At 36.5% G+C, this 20,367-nt stretch overlaps 1 protein-coding gene across 1 annotated transcript in view; it reads left to right on the top strand.

Moving 5' to 3' along the window:
- The window catches only part of LOC134745129 (uncharacterized), an 84,849-nt gene that overhangs the window by 35,190 nt on the left and 29,292 nt on the right, over positions 1-20,367 (top strand). Inside the window, exons 4-6 of the mRNA XM_063679096.1 lie at positions 2,256-2,437; positions 4,689-4,832; positions 9,179-9,344. Of these exons, the coding sequence (XP_063535166.1) occupies positions 2,256-2,437; positions 4,689-4,832; positions 9,179-9,344 (492 nt within the window). The remainder of the gene's footprint in view (positions 1-2,255; positions 2,438-4,688; positions 4,833-9,178; positions 9,345-20,367) is intronic.

Raw genomic sequence — 20,367 nt, 5'->3', positions numbered from 1 at the left:
GATCTGGTGGAAATAATTTTTTTCTACTCGTCGACTGTAATGGTTGAATTAAGATTTCGTATGAAAAACTATAATTGTGCGTCTTTTCATGTATGGACTCCCAACTCAACTATAATATTAATTTCGATACGCTGTAGTCAACTTTACAAGAATTTGACCAATCACGTGCCGCCGCGCTGCCATAGAAAAGACATAAACGCGCGACTATTTTTGTCTACTGAAATACTTACCAATTTTCATTAATATTTTAGGTTTTATAGCAAAACAATAATAATTTTAGATGACTCGTAGAAAATAGTATTTTATACAATCGTGATATAATAGAGAGCTTTTCAGTCGACTACCGTGTTTAAGCAACGAAACTTGCTGAGTTGCTTAACTAAGGTACGAGATTGAAAAGCTTGATTATATCACTATTGTATACAATACTTTTTCTACGAGACAAAAAAATAAAATACTTTCAACTAGTAGAATCATACCACCAAACCAAACCAAAACCAAAAGTATACAGCTAAGATACTCGAGCTGTCGCGACCCGTGATACCTTCATACTCGCACGCGCCCCGGCCGCCGGGCCCGGCGCCCCCGCCGGGTTGGTTAACGACACCTCCTAGTAACTCATGAGGCCCTGGTACCTGCCCCGCGCTAAATTCAATTTTAAGACAGTTTTTTTCTCGATTTTGGCCACCGTAGCCTATGTAGACTAACGAGCAACGCTAAGCGGTTTTCGTAGGGTATGGATGTTGCTATATGAAGGGTGTCACATGCGGGTTTCTGACTTATGAAGCAATTGTTTCTACTACCTACTACAACATAAAATAAAATGTTTTTGTTGGCCAACCCATCACAAAGCAGATGCGACGCGTGTTTAAGTAGGCATTTGCATTGAATCGAGTCTCCTTAAACAAGAAATATTTTATCGAAATGTATGAAGTTCCATTTTCAAAATTTTTATAATTGACTAAACCGTATCGATAAAATTCTTAACGCTTGAGTCGGAAGTGCCATAGACTATCCAACGTTAAAAAGAGTAAGGTCGTAGTGTTGCATGTGAAGTTGTAATATACAGATTATACTCGACGAGTAGAAAAAAACTTAAAATGTTCTCATTTCGCAGCATATTGACTCCGCCCATGTTTTGATAAGTGATAAGAGTCGGTGTCAATTTAATTGCGGGTGATATTTAGGAGCGAGGGAACAATGGTGCGCGGGCGCATTGTTCGGACAGGATGTCCGAGCCATTGTGGCCGGCAAACAGCACAGAACGAGATCTAGCGTTCATGTTTCATGCTGTTTCATTGACTGTTTAATGCAATATGATGCGTTTTTTTATGTAGAGATGTTTGTTTACGCTCATTGTTTTTCGATTTTAAGTCATTGTAACAGAGAGCAATAGAGCATGGAGAGCATATAGATAGCATCATGTAGTCATATCAAGTTAAGCTACCTAGTGAGATTAACTTAAAAAGAAAATTTACATATTTTTTTTAATACTACGTCGGTGGCAAACAAGCATACGGCCCGCCTGATGTTAAGCAGTCTCCGTAGCCTATGTACGCCTGCAACTCCAGAGGAGTTACATGCGCGTTGCCGACCCTAACACTCCTCTCCCTCGTTGAGCTCTGGCAACCTTACATTTACGATGCTTGATTACTTTACAAGAATTCTAAAACGTGCCACCTAAACTGTATGACCATAAAACACCGAATTAATTTGTGATTATCAAGTAAAGTCTAAGGAGGTACACTGTTGCGAATGCGCACGTAGCCTCGGTGTATGAGCGTGACAGCGTGCGTAGCCGCGTATATAGCGATGTCCCGGTCGCACACCGAAGCGATGTGCGAATTCGCATCCAACGTGAAGACCGCCTAAGACTTCGCTTGATATCTTTCATCTCTTTTTATTATTACATATATCAAATAGGTAATTTTCTTCGTTGGCACGATTCTATGCTAGCCAGGTATCAAGTAAATCATTTTCGTAAAACCAAGAAACGTTTATTGTTAAAATTAGCTAATGTTATAATAAAAACAAATAAAGCACCAATGCACGACTTTAAAATTGCAGTCGTGAATCAGATAGAGGATAGAGGTACCTGCCGAGACTTGTACCTACGTGGTTTTACAATACAATTATTTATGCAGTCGTATTTATACGCCTGACATAAGTGTTTATCGAGACTGGTTTTTTTCACCTTCTGTGGGTCCTTGGCATTCGTTCGAGTACCTAAATAATTGATATCATTTGTTTTTCAGAAAATTGACGATGTCAATCCGAAGTTCGACGCTCCGAACTCTGAGGGAGGTGAGGACAGCTCCGAGTCGGACAGCTCGGCTGAAGACGACGATGATTTGGATGGTGTGCGACCCATGTTCAAGCTGCCCATCCAGTTCGACCTCGACGAGCTCGCTGGCGCCTTCCTGGCCAACAACCAGAAGTAAGCACACTGATAGTTACAGAAAAACTGAAATCCTTAACCTATGAACAAATATAATCCCTCATTTCTTTTGCAGTATATAATTATAAATGTAATCAGAATCGTAGAATGACATACACACACACACACTCATACACAAACATACACATACACTTAAAGAAATGTATTGTGTAGCTTAAGTTAGTTTAAGTTGGTTTTTAGATTTGTAAATTACATTAAATTAAATTGCTTAAACGAAATTGTCTGGGAAGAGCCCTATCCTGTCACAGCTGGTGTATTATACTTACTAGGAGACTCCATTAACTGTATTATCAAAACGAAATATTTACCTAAATAAATAATTTTTCATTTTCATTTTCAAGCACACTACTACCAGTCAAATTCGATTGTTTTGTTTTTGTGCAAAAACGCGTTATTCTATTTATAGATGGCAAAAATATATACGATTATTAATTTGGTACCTATAGTGATAGCAGATAGCCAAAAAACGATGCAAATGGTGTTAAAGCTATGAAAATCGGCACGATTGATCTTTAGTCCATATAAATCAATTTGACCTGAAGCACCAAAAACTGAAATAAAAAGGAGAGGAGTTATGACGTCATCTTTTTTTTGTATGGAAAAAATATATTTGTATTCAGAAACCTATCGTGTGTAGTATTAAATGAAAGGGCATTCTTAGCCGATTCTAAAACATATCACATCACTACATTTCAGTCACGTGTTTTAAATAAAAATAAAAAATAATTTTCAAAACATACCAAGTTTGGGGTCTTTCAGATACGATACAGTTGAATATTTTTTTTGTAAAATATACCACAAATAATACCTAATATCCTCAAATTTAATCCCAGGAAAGTATTTTTGAAAATAGTTTCATTTAGTATTTTTATTAAATTTTTCAAAATATTGAAAAGTTATACACATGTGACATAAGAAATATAAAAAAAAATATTGCTTTCTTGGGGTTAAATATGAAAATACTACGTATCATTTGTGGTATATTGTACAAAAAAAAATCTGCCATATCGTATCTAAAGGAGCCCGCGAACTTGGTATGTTTTTAAAATTATTTTTATTTTAATTTAAAATCGTGACTGAAATGTAATGATGTGATATATTTCTAGAACCGGCTCAGAATGCCCTTTCATATAACACTACACACGATAGGTTTCTGAACAAAAAATATTTATTTTCCATACAAAAAAAAGATGTCATAACTCCTCTCCTTTTTATTTTATTTTTTGGTGCTTCGGGTCAAATTGATTTATATGGACTGAAGATCAATCATGCCGATTTTCGTAGCTTAAACACCACTTGCAGCATTTTACTCAATTTCGGGGTGATCCGCCAGCACTACTACATTAAAACATATTCTTATATAGCTTCCAAAATTAGCCGAAACTTTGTAGGTATTCTTAACATTATTATCTAAATAATAATTCTCAATTGTATCTTTATGGACATTTACTTTTTCATATACATTTAGCGAAATTTCCTAAATGATTACTATTTTAACATACGTGACAATCATAATCGTCTGACATTCGCAATAAATATAAACAAGGAAACGTATCCCAACCAAAACATTTATTTACATTATACCTACATATCCGCACAAAGCTACGATTCAATTATGATACAGAAATACGTTCCCACCGGAGTCTTAATACCTATATTTACTTATGTATTTATATATATTTAATTGAAATTATTAATGATAATAATTATTGAATAAATAAAAACCGGCCAAGTGCGAGTCGGACTCGCGCACGAAGGGTTCCGTACCATTACGCAAAAAACGGCAAAAAAATCACGTTTGTTGTATGGGAGCCCCACTTAAATATTTATTTTATTCTGTTTTTAGTACTTGTTGTTATAGCGGCAACAGAAACACATCATTTGTGTAACTTCAACTGTTTCACGGTTCATGAGATACAGCCTGGTGACAGACGGACGGACGGACGAACGTACGGGTCGTAGTAATAGGGTCCCGTTTTTACCCTTTGAGTACGGAACCCTAAAAACTATTCCAAAGTAACCCAAGTATAGAGCAATTTAATTAATTGAATAGAGACTTCTTATGGCTCCATAAATTTCAGGACTCCTCTATTTTCTTAAGCTGAACAGGTAGCAAGGCTGGACTGCCTGTTTTAATGTAATAGTGCTGGCAGTTCACCCCGAAATTCAGTAAAATTGCCTGCCTCTTTGGTTATCCTGCCATAATAAAAAAGGAATATGTAAATTTCAGGGGCCGCATGAACTGCGTGGTGGAGCGCCGCCGCGACGACCCCATGGAGAGGCGCTTCCCTTTCAACATCCTCGGAGCCTTCGCCCCCCGCGCCGCGCAGGCCGAGCGCATCGCTATCATCTGCCATGGCGGAGATGAACCCAGGTACATACATATTACAAAGAGGTTGTAATTAGGGTGTGTAGTACCTACTGGTTGTCCATACAAAATCAGTCCCGTATAACTGGGAATTCCCGATTCTCGCCATACACTTTTACTTAGCCTATAATAAAAGGCACGCGCTAAGTAAGATGACAGTATCTTCAGTTTATTTCTCGAAAGTTTTGTGTTTTGTCATGGAAACATGATATATATGAGTATACGCAATTTATCTTTCTTTCTTAAAATTGCCGCCATCATCCTCCATCTTTACTGACGTTAACTATGTTCCTAGTGTCCCCCCCTGATGTTCACTAAACTACTCATATCAGTCTTAAAAATAAGCTCAAGAAGTGGGCATGACTATAAAAACTTTCTTTTCCCCTCACTAGCTCGGAAAGTTGTCGTTTATCCTTCAATACAAGCGGGGAAAAACGCGTTTTATCCACTAGTGGGGAAAGTAATTTGACCTTGGATGGAGCGTGTTTAAGTAGCTTGACAGATAACAAAACGTAAAACGCTCATGATAATGGTTCGTTCGATATTGATTATCATTAAATAAATGGTTTGAGAATATAATAAAAAATACCAAATTTAGCTTTATTTAATGATTTTAAGTCATAAACCTTAAAATTCCATAAGAAACGTTTTTTTTTATAATGATGTTAAATATAATTCTGAACGCACAAGTTGAGTCGATGCATTTTCAAAACGCATCGTTACATACATCAGAAATGTCAACATTGTCAACAATTTTTTTACTTAAAACCTTTTCTCACCGACTCGCGTAAAAATACACAACTTCCAGAGTTTTCTGTTATAATATCGTAAAGAAATGAGTGATTCCAGTGATGAAGATGATCACATTGCACTTTCCTCGCTATAGTGAGGTGAAAAGTTTTGTGTTACACACGGGCGCAAATGTATTTTACTTCTCGTGTGTTGAAACACTCGCTACGCTCAGGATTCTATTTTAGAACCACTCGCTTCGCTCGTGGTTCACCTATAGAATCCTTTCGCTTGCTCGTGTTTCAATTCTACACTCGCGGGTAAAATACAACTTTGCACCCTTGTATAACAAATAACTATTCCATTTTCACAGTGTTTTACGTGGTTTTTGCAAACGGATTATGAGATGAGCTATTGTATCGAGTTACAATGAAGTCGGAATAAGGTCAAATTTCCGTTTCTCCTCTAGACGGTTGGTCACAGACAGCTATAGCAATGATATTCGGTATAACGTTCGATAGGTATACTACTATTGGACATAATAAAGGCATTGACCGGGAGAGTAAAGTTTGAGCTGGACCCTTTTTTATCCGACTGAAAGAGAGACGTTTTAGAATGTCTTAATAGACAAACAAAATGCATGTCTGTTTGTTACCTTTCGAGAAAAGAACCGTAAAATACAGATATTAACCGATATTAATTAGGGGTAAGCAGGGTCTACAACTCTACAGTGTGTAGATATCTATTTCTGTCCGAATACTGTATTAGGTACGTAGGCAAAGGTGCTTACAAATACCTGAACATGCCGCTATTGTCAAGGCGTTAGAGTGCGTGTTCAGATATTTTTTAACACCTCGGCCGCTCCGATATATCTGATGGCGACTGTTACCAATGGACCTAATGGTTGCAATAAACGCTAACTCCTAATGAAACCTATTGTTATATAGTATTGTAACAAAATTCATGTTATATCTAGACACGCGGGAGCGTGTCAAGCCAAGTTCAAAAGAAGAGAACGCAGCGGCCGTGTGTTATATTACACGAATAATTTGAAGCCACTTTGACCCCTACGTAACTCAAAATCTATTAAACATAAACACATGAAATTTGGTTCATTTATTAAAACCCTTAAGGCTAACTAGAACCCCAAATTTCATGAATATAGCTCAACCGGTTATTGAGATACAAACATCTAAAAATCGGGATTTTTCTCACTGACTGACTTAGGTACTGACGTACTCGCTTACCATCAAAAACCTTACCCACTTCCAGATGTCCTAGCAAGTTGAAATTTGGCATCCAGCTGGGCAATTGTGTGATTACGAAACTAAGATAAAGAAACAGTGTTTTTTTTTAAAGATTATTTTCCAAAGAACAGTTTTTATTTGCATACCAAGCGCCTATCGAATTTGTAATAGCAATAAATAAATTTAATTTCGATATCAACTGAATGATGAATACTAATAATCTCTCTAAAAGTAATGATATCCCATCAAAGACATAAATATGAAATGAGAACCAAGTTCAATTAAGAATATGCGTCGTTGTTGACTTCGCCGGAAAAATAATTGAGATCTATGTAGAACTAGAACTTGGCACCCAGTTCTAGTTCGCTTGGGATTAAAGTTCAGGATTTGACCACCGACTCCGACTCCGTTGGTTGGGCCATCTTGAGAGAATGGATGAAGATCGGAACGTGAAAAGAGCATACCTGGGCCGCCCAGCAGGAAGACGTCCTATCGGATGCCCCAGGTATCGCTGGTGCGACATGGTGGAGGCGGATCTGCGCGAACTTCGAGTCACCAATTTGCGAGAGGTCGCGACACTTCTCACGTAAGCGTGTGTTAGTTTGGTTATATGTAGGTAACTATTTCAATTTAGCTCCTAGGAGGCGACAGCACTGTTCTAGTTAGCTCCATCGGTAGTTTCTCATATTTCCGCTAAAAGTCTGAGCAAACTGTAAACCTATCTTGTTAAAGACGCATTACAGTTTTCAAGGATAAATCGCACGTCTCATATAAACTAAGTTCTCCGTAACTACTTTACGATTTTATGCTAATACCTAAGCCAGCGTTTTTCAACCTGTAGCTCGAGGCTCGTCGGGGGTCCCGAAGCCAATACGGGATCACAGGTGTTGCAAAAAAAAAGTTTGTGCAATGAAAATGGTAAAAAAAATTGGTCTACGTTAATTTCCAATGGGCCAGTGAGCCGGTCCTTAGCTTCTTAGTAGGTAGGCAATCGTCTTTGAAAACATCATCATTGGTTATTAAATATCGTTTTTATATTGTCTTATTTTATAGGTAAGCTAATAAAATGTTAAAGTTTTTGCAATAGCGCAGAGAGATATAATAGTAACCTACGCAAATAGATACATACAATCAAGTCGCAAGAATGATGTAAGTAGACTACAAAGCAGACAACTAACACAACATGGCATGGAAGAAATGTAAAACATTCATTTGTTTCAGTTTCAGTACACTGAGTAAGTATTTAATAGCAAATAAATACTTTTATCAAGGCATGATAGAATATCCATTACCGATTGTTACAGTTTGATTTCCATCAACCTATGTTTTGCGATGGTCAAAATGTTTATCATATCATGGATCAACCGCAATTAGCATATTAGTTATATTAGTATCTGGGATGTAAAAGCAGAGTTTACTATAAAAGTAGGAACGAGGCTCAAAGTTTGACAATCCCAATCAGTGTATAAAAGCATCATACATATTAAAACATCTTTTTACATTATATAACATACTTATATACATCAGTTGGTCTACGCCGACCACACGCTGACCATGCCAACCATGACGGACAGACAGACAAGACAGACGGACAGAGTTGCGCCATAAGGGTTCCTTTTGTACCTTTTTGGTACGGAACCCTGAATGACACTAAAATAATTTACGTCCATATAGTGCGTGTCATAATAATCACAATTTACCCCAAGGCGTACCTAAACTACTTTTTGTGAAGGAATTTCATTCTGGTCTTCATGAACCGTTCCATTTCACCAAATAGCACTGGGGCCCTATTCGAGATGCACAACTGTCAGTTTCGGCTTCAACATCAGTTCAACAGTGGAATGAATCATTTGTTCATCAACTGTGGAAAGTATCATTTGGTACGACCAAAAGTCATTCATTGAAAAATTATGCAACAAAAATCAACTTTGTTTTCTTACTACTATACGGTTTAAAATGGTTTGGTTTCGTTGTCACCTAACTGTGGATTGCTAATGTCAAATTTACCTATTCGACAACACAAGATTTCTTTCATTCAACTGAAGTTCAACACGAAACGTCACTTAACGCATGTCGAATACCGCTCCTGTTTAAATGTTTGGTTTTTAGATGAAGAAAAAAAAATCGCTATAAGTAGGTATGCTCAGAGTCAGAGTCAGAGTCAATATATTCTTTATTCAAATAGGCCTAGCAACAAGCACTTAAATTGTTAAGTTTTAAATATTATATTACCTTAATCTAAATATCAGAGCAATTTATTGATGCAGTTATTATTATTGTTAAAAACATTGAATTATTATAGATATGTCAAATTTAATAATCTCTGATCTGTGTGAAAAGTCGAACATCTCAACTGACGTAACTGTCTTGTTTCAGGGCGATGAACTTCCCAGACCCGCAATCGCAGGTATTCGCGTTCCCGCTGTCCGGGCCCGTGAGGCTGCCGCTGCGGCCGCAGCCCGAGCGCCCCATGCCCGCGCCGGAGCCCCGCATGCCTTTCGCCCCCATGAGCCCGCAGCACCGCGGACCCTTCCCCCTGCCGGTGAGTACACTTTGCTTTTATAAGACGCTGTAGAGTACTTATTGTCAAACGATAATACGAAGCCAAGCTAGGAGTCTTTTATTTTTCTTTAAACTCCTCTCACTTACGTAAAGAACAAAATATCTTTTTTTCTGTACTGTGTGTGGATAGTTGTAAAAGAATAATGGTCCAGTCGCGTCGCGTGGTAGATTGCTGGAGCGCTCGTGACATGTTACATGCGCCCCTGAAAAGGAAAATAAAAAGGTAATAGGATTTCACGACGTTTTCCTTCGTCGTAAATCAAGTAATATACTCGAGCATCTAGCATGGTTGTTAGCTCGACCCATACACGAGTAGTAGGTGCTTATATTAACTTTTCAATTAGGTACATACGAAATCGCGAAAAGATTTCACAACACGTGTATTGGGGTAAATCAACTTTTTCTTGTCACTCGTGCTTCGGTTACGTCTCCTGGGTTAGTTCTTTAAAATCACAAAACAAAAATAAGGACAATGCAACATTTCAGTACAATTTTCACATTAAGTATGAGTGAAGGGCGCAACTGCACACCAATTGCCACTGGATTTCAGTTTTTATCGCAGTAATTTTGAAAATAATAAAATAGAAATTAATAATTAACTTGAGAACAATTTAATCGGTTCGCATCATTAAGAGTTCGGAAAAATCTAATTAAGTTATACATTTCGAAATGAAAACCTTGAATTTAATGTTAATCTTGATTTCCCGAAATCCCTTCCAAAAAGGAAGTTAGGTTATCAATTCGACCGTATTTTTATTAATTGTTATTACGTACTGGCATTGTTCACATTACTAGTATTTGTAGGTACTAACTCGTACTGATTTAAAGAGCAACGAAACCTCTCTTGGTAGATTCCTATAATTTTTTTATCACTTAATCCGGGCACCTGGCAGCTGTTCATCGGCGGTAGTAAAACTTTGACTGCTGGTTTCTATTGTTTGTTGGTAAGAAGTATATTTTTCTGTACATATTATCCTATCAAGTTTGAGGTTTTTTATTTGATTTTATTTTTAATTCAAGATATATACAGTGGTACTACGTAAACGAAATTAATAACTAGCTTAAATCTAAAATAGGCCCTTGAGGCATTGTACCAAGGATGCTGGCGGCATTTCCCCGCTGTATCGCAATGCTGATACGTTGTGAGAGAAAGCCGCCAGCTCTTCGGTCACCAGTTACGTCAACCAGACGCTTCGCGATTTCTGCAAACAACTTATGCGCGCTGGGACCCCATGGACCTAGAGTTTCAACTCCAAATGGAACGAAATGATACTCTCTACCGAGGCTCTTATATTTATTACGTTTAAATGGGAAATGCCGCCAGCATCCTTGGTACAATGCCTCAAGGGCCTATTTTAGATTTAAGCTAGTTATTAATTTCGTTTACGTAGTACCACTGTATATATCTTGTATGTAAATAAATTTGTGAATTACACTTTTTAATTCTGGTTGTTGTATTAGTGGCAAATAAATGCATCATATAAAAAAATGTTCTATTACGGATCTTGAGCCCGGTGACGGATAAGTAGACAGATGGATGAATGGACTTATACCCTGAGGGTAATCCCGTTTGCAACTCTTCGGTTATGGAATCGTAATAAGAGCACAATGAAATTCGTTTCAAGATATATTATTCATTGCAACACAATTTACTTAGTTTAGATACGTTTTATTTAAAAAAAATTAGGACCAGTTTGTTATTTTAGGTATTATGAAAAAAAAATTATTATTTGTACAGTCAGCAATTACTCAGCACCAAAAGTAACTGAGCTAAAAGCGCGTCAAAAGTTAATACCATTACCATTATTTAATAACTTAACAAAAAGAGATATGTTAAGTTAGTTAGTTAAATTGTTATTATATAACATTATTGATGACCAAACATAAAATTTACTAAATTTGATGTTGTAAACCACGGCACGGCACTCATAGTTAAAAATAAATAAAATAAATGGTTTATAATAAAATAATAAACATGATAAATACATATCTAGGTACTATCGTAGTAGTATAAATAGTTTGTGTAGGGTTTATTTAGAATCTAGTGTCGATTCGTTCTCAAAATAGCTAAGAAATAAGTACAACGCAGTAATAATTAACTAATCTCCTTATCTGCTTAGGTAGGTATTATAAATTTATAAATAGGCACCATTTTCTTCTACCGTGCTACACTTAGTTCAAAGAATTCTTTGTGAGTGCCTTAAAGTAAATGCCTTAATATTAATTATGAGTAAAAGTCGCCAGTTGCAGACACGAGGGGCAGAGCATAAAGGGACTTTGTACCCCCCAAACAAAAACGTACCTACTAAACGAGTCTCAGCTATACATCATTATATACTTACAGCGTTTCTACATTTAGTTGCAGCTTGTTTTGAATCGTAAGTTATAACCACAAGCATCTACCACGTTTATAGAATCTTTCTACTATTCTTTCTAGTATCAATATTTTGCATAATGTTAATAGTTATTAATTTTCTTCAACCATGAATCAAGTTTCCCACACCTTTACACACTTAATGATAAAAGTTACGAACAACTCGGAAAACTTCTGAAATTCAGAAGAGATAAGATAATTTTCATAATTAATTAACCGCGAAGCTGTGACTTGGCGAAAAGGAAAATACTTACTAGTATTTATATACTTTAGGTATCTACTTATTCGTAATTATGTACTTAAGATCAGTTATTTGTTTTACATGGGGGCAAAGCAAGCGAAAGATTCCAAAATAATAAAATGGAATCTTGAGCGTTGCGAGGGTTTCAAAGCACGAGGGTTAAGCAAATTTTGCTCCCGAGCGACACAAAATTCTTCATTTTTTTTAAAGATATGATAGATAGATAAAAAACTTTATTCTTCTCATGATTACATGCTCTAATTATAAAACATAATTTTAAATTTAAAAGAAATTACAAACATGCAGAAATAGTTGGAACAAACATGCATTGACTTAAATACCTAACGAGTACCTACAAAAATAAAAATAACATGTGTGTAAGAACCAGTTTATTTATTTTTAGTAATCTGTATTAAAAAAAAAAAGCCTTTTATTTCGAGTCCAAGTTAATTACATTAAATAAGTCAGTTTCGTTACAGTAAAGCATTTATAAATATAATTTTATGTATTTTTAGTATGTCAATTTAAATAAGTCAATTTTTCACATGTATTATTAAGTAATTTGATATTATAATCTTATAACAAAAATTTAGTTTGCGGACAAGAACCCCTCATCGGGTGAAGGCCTCCTCCAAGGACTTCCATCTATTCCTATTTGCAGCTACATGTCTCCAGTTTGTCCCGACTGTTTTATTTATGTCATCAGTCCAGCGGCTATTTGGTTTCCCGGAGCGTCGTTTGCCTGCAGGTCCTTTCCAGGTGGTAGCTAGCAAGGTCCAGCGCGAGTCAGACAGTCTGGCAACATGTCCTGCCCATCTCCATTTTTGTGTTTTTGCGTGCTTGAGAGCGTCTATAAGTTTTGTTACAGCCCTTATATTTATATGGGGTATTTTTTGCACTCTTTTTATGTTTAGCAAGCTTCTCTCCATTGCTCTCTGGCATGTAGTTATTTTAGATTTAATTTTTGCAGTGAACAGCCAGGTTTGACTTGCATAGGTCAGTGAAGGCAAAATACACATATCCATAACTTTTTTCTTGATTTTTATATTCATATTACTTTTCAGGATTTCCTTTAGGCTCCAGTACTTATTCCAAGCTATTTTAATTCGTCGGTCTACTTCCTCTTCGTTTCGTTGACTGTTAAATGATATCTGCTTACCCAGGTAGATATAGCTGTCTACATACTCTAGTAGCGTCCCATCAACGGTTATGTTCTTTTGAATGCTATTGGTCATAAGTTTTGTTTTTTGAAAGTTCATTCTTAGGCCGACTTTTGCACTAGCTTCATGTAGAGTTTGTATCATGTATTCTAGCTGGGCGCAATGTTCTGACATTAATATGATATCGTCCGCGAAACGCAGATGGTTCATATATTTACAATTGATGTATATTCCTATATTGTTCCAGTTTAGACTATCGATTACTGATTCAAGTACCGCTAAAAATAATTTTGGAGACAACGGGTCGCCTTGCCTAACGCCTCTGTCAATTGGTATATCTGGTCCTAGTTTGTCTAATTGAACTCTACTGGTGCAATTTTCATAAATGTGTCTTATTATTCTTATGTATGTAGGATCTACTTTGCACTGGTTCAGAGCGTCCCATATAGAGGAATGTGATATTGTGTCGAACGCTTTAGCGTAATCAATGAATGCTGTGTACAACGGTCTTCGGTATTCTTGATATTTTTCTATAACCTGTTCCAGAGTGTGTATATGGTCCATGGTCGAGTACCCGCTCCTAAATCCAGCTTATTCACATGGTTGGCGCCTGTCAATTGCTTCGCTTATTCGGGATAGTATGATTGAAGAAAATAGTTTGTATGTGCATGACATTAGACTGATGGGCCTGTAATTTCCTATGTCCATTGGGTTTCCTTTTTTATACAAAAGTATTATGTTTGACTGCGTCCATTGTTTGGGTGCTGTTCCTGATTTAAGGATGAGATTAAATAAATGTGCTAAGGGTGTCACTAATAAGGGAGCAGCGGTTTTTAATATTTCATTTGTAATGTTATCCGGCCCAGGACTTTTCCAGTTTTTAAGTTTTTAATATGTTTCATTATAACTATTTCATCTATTACTGGGACTTCACTGAAGTCCCAGTAATCTGTATTTATATAGTATAAAATAAAAATAAAATCATATTGAAAATATAAGATTGTTTGATTTCTCATTTTTATTGCAATGTACTTAGAAATTTTTTGAACAATGCAGTTTGACAATCTTCACTTGCCGTTTTCCACAATACCACAATTGCATTTCCATTTCACAACTTGTTTTATGCTTTTAGGAATATCATGTTACGAACAAATTATACCAATTAAATGTATTTTATCTTGGGTAGTCAGGAAGTCTCTCCAATCTAACCTCTGGCAGAGGTTTTTCTATGGAAGACAAATTTCTGTAAAAACCGGCCAAATGCGAGTCGGACTCGCGCACGAAGGGTTCCGTACCATTACGCAAAAAACTGCAAAAAAAAAATCACGTGTGTTGTATATGCCCTACTCAAATATTTATTTTATTCTGTTTTTAGTATTTGTTGTTATAGCGGCAACAGAAATACATCATCTGTAAAAATTTCAACTGTCTAGCTTCCACGGTTCATGAGATATAGCCTGGTGACAGACGGACAGACAGACAGACAGGCAGAAAACTATATTTATGACACGGGTCGCATAATAATAATTGATTGTCCTAATGTAATGTTACGCATAAAACTCATTTCGCATAATTGTTATTGTGCTGAAACTATTCACATTTCTGAAAAATTATAAAACAAACGTAACCTAACCTACCCTATTCTACACAACCTATGCAAAACATTTTCGAAAATACTTTCTGTTTCAGCTGGAGAAAAAATATGCGAAAAGAGTTTTATGCGTAACATTACATTAGGACAATAAATTATTATGCGGCGAGATACGCACCCTTATGACGGGTCTATATTGGGTCGCATAATAATTGATTGTCCTAAATTAATGTTACGCATAAATTCTCTCAGAAGACGCTGTCCTAAAAGTGTTACGTCCTGGCCACGACTTTGCACGACTGGCTTCGGCTAAGGCGACAACCATAGGTTGGAGCAAGACACAGCGATCGGACCTTTCGTTCCCACCTATGGCCGCCGCTCGCCGCTGCCGCCGCCGCGTAAAGTCGTGGCCGGGCCGTTAGGAGAGATGTAATATAAAAGGCGAAAACTTGAATTCGCCCTTTTATTTTAAAAACGATTGTATTTGATTTTATAGAATAGTATCTACAGATTACTATAAAAAATATTACAAAATATAATGAAAAATCCACATAATATGCTGCCACTTTTTTCCGAACCACTCCTTGTATTAGATTTTCTTTACCTCGTTTGATTTTAGAAAAATAGAATTAAAATGCCAGTCGGTTTATTGGTTAGCCCAAGGCGTTTAAAGCGAGTCAATATTATTATTCCGATCGACATCGTCAGTGAACAACGGGCAGTTTGTGAACTTATAACTACATACTTAGTTAATATTGTCTTCGGTTACCGCGATAGTTACTCATGAAATAAAACTATGAAAACTTATATCGCGTATATTGAATTTATAATACATCCCGACGTTTCGAACTCTTTACAGCGTTCGTGGTCAACGGGTGACTAAGGAAAAACTACAGTGCAAAAATACCCACATACTAAAAATAATGAACCATCATAGACTATAAACTTTAAGGCTGGTTGTATATTCAAAATCGGTTCATAAGGCTAGTTATACAATACAACTATTTTCAAGTAAAGATATATATATATATATACGCGATAAAAACTACGCCGGCTCCAACCCTACACCTCGCACCCGTGAAGATTTAATTCCCTCCTAAATTGTAGGAGGGTAATATATATATATACCTATATATATCTCAGTATCAATCAAGTTTGATAAGCCTCTGGTTCTTGCCAAGGAGAAGCGAATGCTACGCGAGGCCATTGAGATTAAGAAATATCCAAACTTTAATAGGGAATATGGCTTTTCTTTACCACCAGCTTGGGATCCGGTAGTCCATCTGATAAAGGAGCAAGCGAGACATAGACTGTGAGACCTTAGTGTTAGATGATGTTGGACATTCTGATTATAATATGTTTTGAGAAGATGTGTTCCGCCGAGTTTGTTGCCGGTCCCATATTGGGATACCCTGAATGAATGCATGAATTGTTCGAGCCCTGCACATCACATATGTAAATAAAAAACCGGTCAAGTGCGAGTCGGACTCGCGAACGAAGGGTTCCGTAACCATTACGCAAAAAACGGCAAAAAATTCACGTTTGTTGTATGGGAGCCCCACTTAAATATTAATTTTATTCTGTTTTTAGTATTTGTTATAGCTGCAACAGAAATACATTATCTGTGAAAATTTCAACTGTCTAGCTACCACGGTTCATGAGATAGCCGGTGACAGAAGGACAGACATACTGACAGATAGACAGACAGACAGCGAAGTTTTAGTAATAGGGTCCCGTTTTTACCCTTTGGGTACGGAACCCTAAAAACACAGTAGGTAAATAAGTATTAGGCCATTAAGCGAAATAAAACGGTTAAGAAAATAAAGAATGTTGTGGTTTGTTTCCAATTTTATTGTCGTAACCGTGTTATATGATAAATGTAATTTAATAGATAATTTTAGACGTTTAGTTTTTGTCGGCTAGTTGAGATGGTTGTTAGATCTCGGCTCCGGGGCTTGTACGTGCTGTAACGTCAAACCGAGTTGCGGTGTAATTAGTGGCTGCCAGGACGTGCCGCATTGTGCCTCTTGTATAACTTACTACTTCAATTAAGTTATGAGCTGAGTATTAGAACTCCAGGGGCCCGTTTCTCAAAAGCTTGTAACTTGTAATACAAGCGGATGTCACTTTTTGACAGCTTTTGTTAGAAAGGGCCTCCACTTGTATTACAAGTTACAAGCTTTTGAGAAACGGGCCCCAGCTATATTATTCATCGCTTGTAGATCTCTTTGTTAAGCAAGTAAGTAGGTGTCCATGAGTTAGCAGGAGAACAATGGGTATAAAGCGACTGGGAATAGACTAGAAGAGGTGAAAGATACAGTATAATTAATTTAAGTCGAAGATATTTTGCCACATTAACGAAAATTTAAAGTCAATGTTCTTAAAAAACATATTAAGTAGATACTTATTTTATCTACAACCATCTGGCATCACGTGAAAATTTCAAAGTCATTGCGCCTTCACCATGAACTGTAGGTACTTTATGTCCGTATCTCAGTACCTATATTTTATTGCAGTTATGTGTCCAATAATATATCCTTTCAATGTTTTGCTCGTTTTCGACCCACGTATACTCAGAAAATTGTTCCGTTATGTGAAGTCTGTGAAGGGCGTCATAAGTCGTGATTCTTTTTGCAAGTTTTTATTTTTAATTTACAAAAATCAGTGGTATGCGGTCGATGCACCCAATCCGGTCTTACAGACTGGTTGCAATGAAATTATGTAATGTACCTACTCATCCGGTTTGGGACAGCATGGTTGTAAAGTTATCGTTTGGTTATTGTGGTAAATAAGCAGAATGGACGACAAAGATAATCATCACTACATAGTATAAAACAAAGTCGCTTCCTGCTGTTCGGATGGATGTCTGTCTCTATGTATGCTTAGATCTTTAAAAGTACGCAACGGATTTTAATGCGGTTTTTTAATAGATAAAGTGATTCAAGAGGAAGGTTTATATGTATAATACATCAGCATTGCACCCCTGCGAAGCCGGGGCGGGTCGCTAGTAGAATATAATAATATAATATACCTAGGTATGTTGCTGATGTTGCTCCGTGACAGCAATCAAACTTTATAATTCCAATTATCGCAGTTGCTCTAGGAGTTTGCCTTCAGACGGCAGAAGTGCATTTGTATTGTCGGCATAGATCATACATTTGCAGTGTTTCCGCGTATATACTCGTACCGTACTTAAGTACCTAGGCAAATACCTCAATTTGATTACTAAGAAGCGTTTGCGTTATGTATCTACGAATATGAATAAATCGGCTAGTGTTTTGACCCCTTATTTTAAAAATCTAACTTTAAGATTGTTGCGGAATGTCAAATTCCGCTTTGTAAAATTTTCGATAAAAAACTTATACCTATTAGGTACATTTCGGATATTCAAGATCGTGGACAAATCGGACTTTACAAACGATAATGACAATAAATATAACGAGTATCTGCCTTATCGAGCTAATATTATTTAATAACCTTTTGTCTTTCTACTAGCTCAAGCCGAGAAGTTCTCTGATATTTATTAGTTATATTATAATATCACCTTCTAAAAACCTTAGTTTGTTCAAAATGGAGCGTAGAGTCGATTACAGTATTTTTAATGACAGATGTTTTATATTTTTACCAAAATATATTTTCTCATATGTTACGTAGCTAAATATATTTTATCTATTCTTAGATGATATACAGTTCTGGACAAAAAACAAGGAACGAATCTACGAATCGAGTAGAATAAGGAAGACTAAACATAGAAATGTTTTTAAGAAAAACGAATTTATACTAATTCAAAGTAATAATTTGTATACAACTTACACCAGCAGAATAGATTTACTGGTTTTCAAATGTATAATGATACATTTTAACAAATATTTCAATGTAAACTATGCTTTAAAGATTTAAACTTTTATGTCAAGGTATAAGTAGTTAACTAATACCTGCAAAAAACAGTTTATGGTTTGCTTATTTTACTCCTGTTTCTTATGATACTAGGAACTGATAGGAATGTGGTTACAGAGTGGTTACGATTATCCAATACATAAAAATCCGCCAATCCGCCATTCATAGAATACGGGCATCACTTCATTTTCACTTATTAAAGTGTACTTAATGATTATAATCTCCTTTCAAATTTCGTCTCACAAAGTTTAATAAATTAACGTCTTGGGGCAGGGTGCGGTAAAAATGAAGGCGTCTGAAATTGGAAAGCGTAGCATAAATTAATGTAAACGCTCTAAGCCAAAAAGCAAACACGCGTGCCTCGGCCGTAGAAGGAGGTATTTTTACATTTATTGGTTAGAGTTTGGGTTCCTAAACATTTTTGCGTCGAGCCCCTTTTGCGCAGAAATATATTAAAAAAGCATTGGCTGAGCGTGCTCACTCACCCTTTATCCTATTGAATTTGATTTATCCAACTAGGTATCTATTGAATGATAAACGATATTAGAAACGAAAACTGGATGTGTAAGAACAAAAATAAACATATATAAGTATCGGTAACAACATACGGCACTCTGAATGACACATATGGCGGTACATGCGACGTCTGTTTCGATATAGGTACCTGCTGTTCAATAATACTTATACTTATAATACTTGGCTTGGTATATTATATAATCGTACTTCATAGGTGCGTGATTGTTAGGCCTTGGTCTCATGGACGCATGACTGGCGTCTAGACGCTGCTGACCGGACTCAGTACACTGGCGTATCTTGTCGACAGTATAGGTGTAGATGCTGGCCGTCATTAATACTCGGTACCTATAGATATTCGTACCTATTCCAAAATATAAAATTAAATCCTTAATAACTAATGTAGTATTTACCTACATCTCAAGACTTGCAATCAAAGCCGTAACCAACTCGCGTATCTACTGCACGTACTTTCGGTCCTAGTAAGTACCCAATTCCTGTGTTCATCAAGATCGTATTGATGCCGCGTGGGTTCTGTTAACGAGTCAACAAGCAATAAAAACATATCGGAACATATCGGTCCAAATATTTGCGCGGGGACGCCGCGGTGTACGTGATCTCGTTATTAGAGGCTGTGGGCTCCTTCTCATCGGTTTCTAAGCATTTGTCTCAGGAGAACCAGTCTAAGTATGATCTGTTCCAGATCTCGAAACAACTTACCTACTCTAGGTTGCCTGAAGTGAACGCTCGCCTGTGTTCGCTAAGAGATGGAAGAAAATACATGTTTCCATTAATGCAGACATAATCTAAAATTTCACCAGAACAAATCCAAAATTTTATGGAACTACATTAACAAATAAGGAAGTTACGTTCCGTTGTACCTTTGAACCGCTGTCCTGCAAAATCCCGATTTTGCACTTGCCTCATTACCTCATACTTAGGAGGTATCGACATAATCTACTGGGTATGACGCATGTAATGAAAAAAAGTGTCGTTATTAAATGTAAGATCATTAACATAATGATGGACCGCTTAGTGATTGCCATCATGATATTATGTTGGTGCGCATTTGCGGCATCGCTATCGCGACGCTGTATCAATTTTTACGTCGTAAAAATTATCTTCGATTTACACAGGTTTTTCTTTGGGTATAATTTAAACATGTATTTGTTATGCATTATTTAATATTAAACAATTTTCTTTTAATCGTCTTGGCCTCGATATAAA

The sequence above is a fragment of the Cydia strobilella genome, chromosome 11, assembly GCF_947568885.1.
Source record: "Cydia strobilella chromosome 11, ilCydStro3.1, whole genome shotgun sequence".
Classification (NCBI taxonomy): Eukaryota; Metazoa; Arthropoda; class Insecta; order Lepidoptera; family Tortricidae; genus Cydia; species Cydia strobilella.
Note: the sequence above shows the minus strand (reverse complement) of the source record. Positions and strands in the feature narration are given on the sequence as shown.